Source organism: Lethenteron reissneri, unplaced genomic scaffold (assembly GCF_015708825.2).
Source record: "Lethenteron reissneri isolate LAM-NWPU_2019-01 unplaced genomic scaffold, ASM1570882v1 scaffold_1638, whole genome shotgun sequence".
Lineage (NCBI taxonomy): Eukaryota > Metazoa > Chordata > Hyperoartia > Petromyzontiformes > Petromyzontidae > Lethenteron > Lethenteron reissneri.
The window spans coordinates 1168612-1171197 of record NW_026891375.1 but is presented as its reverse complement, the minus strand read 5'-3'; the positions used below and the strand labels follow the sequence as shown (position 1 = coordinate 1171197).

Below are 2586 nucleotides of genomic sequence, written 5' to 3'. Positions count from 1 at the left end.
GAAGGTAAATGATTCCTAAACGTGAAGGTAAATGATTCCTAAACGTGAAGGTAAATGATTCCTAAACGTGAAGGTGAATGATTCCTAAACGAGAAGGTAAATGATTCCTAAACGTGAAGGTGAATGATTCCTAAACGTGAAGGTAAATGATTCCTAAACGTGAAGGTAAATGATTCCTAAACGTGAAGGTAAATGATTCCTAAACGTGAAGGTAAATGATTCCTAAACGTGAAGGTAAATGATTCCTAAACGTGAAGGTAAATGATTCCTAAACGTGAAGGTAAATGATTCCTAAACGTGAAGGTGAATGCGTCTTTACTTGGTGTTCACGCGTTTCGAAACCTACTACGGTGCTTTGCGCCTCCGGCTGTTATTATTTATTATGGCTATAAAAATTGCTCCGTGCATACAAATGGCAGCGTCCGTCGAGAGATGAGTGGCGGTTTCCCGGCTTCAAACCATGTTTCAAAAACTTCGTAAGAACGGCGCGCGGGCGGGCGGGTATCCCGAGCGTATCCGTAACCCGACTTTGAACGCAACGTCAGCCCAGACCTTCCTTCCTCCTCCGCCTTCCGGCAATCAAAAACGTCGTAAGAACAGAGGGCGGGTTCGAGCGGGCAGGCGCGTATCCCGAGCATATCAGCAGCTCGACATTCAACGCATGTTCAGCCCAAACCTTCTTCCTCCGGCGATTGAAAACGTAAGAGCAGCAGAGGGCGGGAGTGTATCCGCACATCTCGACAGCCCGACCTTGAACTCACATTCAACCCAGGACCTTCCTTCCTTCTCCTCCGGCGATCAAAAACGTCAGAAGAACAACAGAGAGCGGGCGGGTGGGAATGCCGAGCATTCCCGTAGCCCGACCTTCGATGAACGTTCAGGCCTCTTCCTCCGGTGAACGGTCGCGCGTGTGGTCCCGCCCCTCCCCACAAGTGGATGGGTGCCCTGCGTTAGAACTGCTCGTACGGAGACTGCCTCTCCAGCACTTGCAGGTAGTCGGGCTCGGCACGCAGCCTCGCGTTGAGCTCCAGGCACTCGCCGGCGGCTCGCACCGCACCCTCCGCTCGGAACCCCAGCGGCGCCGGCGAATGCGCCGCCTGCGACGGGCGTTTTCCCGAGTCGTAGTTCAGCTGCTGCTGCCGCTGGCGCTGCCGCTGCTGCTGCTGCAACCGGCCCAGCCTGCTGAGGCTGCGGAACTGGAAGCTGACGTGAGGGGCCCTGCCGCCGAGGTACGACGCGTCGGCCGCGCCGCAGCCGGCGCCGTCGTACTGCTGCCACCGCTGCCGCCGGTGGTGGTCCAGCGTGTAGTACCGCAGGGCCGGCGCGCCGGGGCAGCGGCCGTGCTCGCGCGACGCCGAAGCCGAGCCGGCCGCGCTCCCTTCGCCGAGCAGCACCTGACGGTACCGGCGGTCGGGGTCGCCGGCGCACAGCGGCACCGTGTAGATGGAGGGTCCGCCGCCGCCGCCCCGTCGCCGATTCGGCCCCGGCGCAGATACCCCCTCGGCCTTAGCCGCCTCCGCCGCCTTGGCCTCGTAGCGGCCGTAGTCGAACGCCGCCGTTAGGCCGGCGTTGGCGCGGCCGGCGACGGCGTCGGCCGCCGGCGGGCGGGAGGCCGCCCCGCGGCGCCGCAAGAGTGCGGCGAGCAGCGCCACGGCGGCGACGAGAGCGGCGAGCAGAGCCAGGAGGAGCACGGAGAGCGGCACGCCGAGGGGTCCGCGTGCCGGCGTCGGGGACGGGGCGGCGGGCGGCGGGGCCGTGCCGCCCGCCGTGGGAGCGGCAGCCTCTGCGAGGCGCTCGCCGGCGCACAGCTCGTCGAAGGGCACGGAGCGCAGGTCGCGGCGGGCCAGCGCCGGGGGGCCCGCGCACTCGACGGCGCCCTGCACGATGCCCGTGCTCAGGGAGTCGAGCCAGCGGCGCAGGGGCTCGGCGGAGCAGTCGCACTCCCACGGGTTGTCCCGCAGGTCCACCTGCACCGCCGAGGCGGCGAGCGGCGCCAGGAGCCCATCGGCGGGCAGCCCGCGCAGGCGGTTGCCCCGCAGGTTGAGCCTCGTGACGCCGGCGGCGGCGGCAAGGAGGCCCGCGGGCAGCCGGCGCAGGCGGTTGCGGTTGAGGAAGAGGAGCTGCAGGGCGGCGGTGGCGGCGAACGCTCCGGCGTGCACCTCGGCGATGGCGTTGGACTCCAGGTAGAGGAAGCGGAGGGCACCGAGGCCGGCGAAGGTGCCCGCCGAGAGGCTGCGCAGGGCGTTGGCGTCGAGGTGGAGCCGGCGCAGGCGCGACAGGCCCAGGAAGGCGCCGTCGCGGACGGCCGAGATGCGGTTGGCGCCCAGGTGGAGCAGCTCCAGGGTGCCCAGGTCGCGGAAGTCGTGGGCCAGCACCTCGCGGATGCTGTTGGCGCGCAGCGACAGCCTCCGGGGCCCCAGGGGGCGGGGCCGCAGGGCCGAGACGCGCTCGATGCCGCGGCCCTGGCAGTCGACGGCGAGGCCCCCGTCGGACGCGTGCACGGCGCACGAGCACGCGCTGGGGCAGCTCGTCGGAGCCGGCGGCTTGGCCTGGCGGTGGCCGCCCGCCGCCGCCGCCACCACTCCC

At 66.9% G+C, this 2586-nt stretch overlaps 1 protein-coding gene across 1 annotated transcript in view; it reads right to left on the bottom strand.

Moving 5' to 3' along the window:
• Positions 1 to 229: 229 nt before the first annotated feature.
• The window catches only part of LOC133362953 (SLIT and NTRK-like protein 2), a 123805-nt gene continuing 121448 nt past the window's right edge, over positions 230 to 2586 (bottom strand). The window contains exon 10 of the mRNA XM_061581930.1: positions 230 to 2581. Within this exon, the coding sequence (XP_061437914.1) occupies positions 951 to 2581 (1631 nt within the window). The 3' untranslated portion in view covers positions 230 to 950. The remainder of the gene's footprint in view (positions 2582 to 2586) is intronic.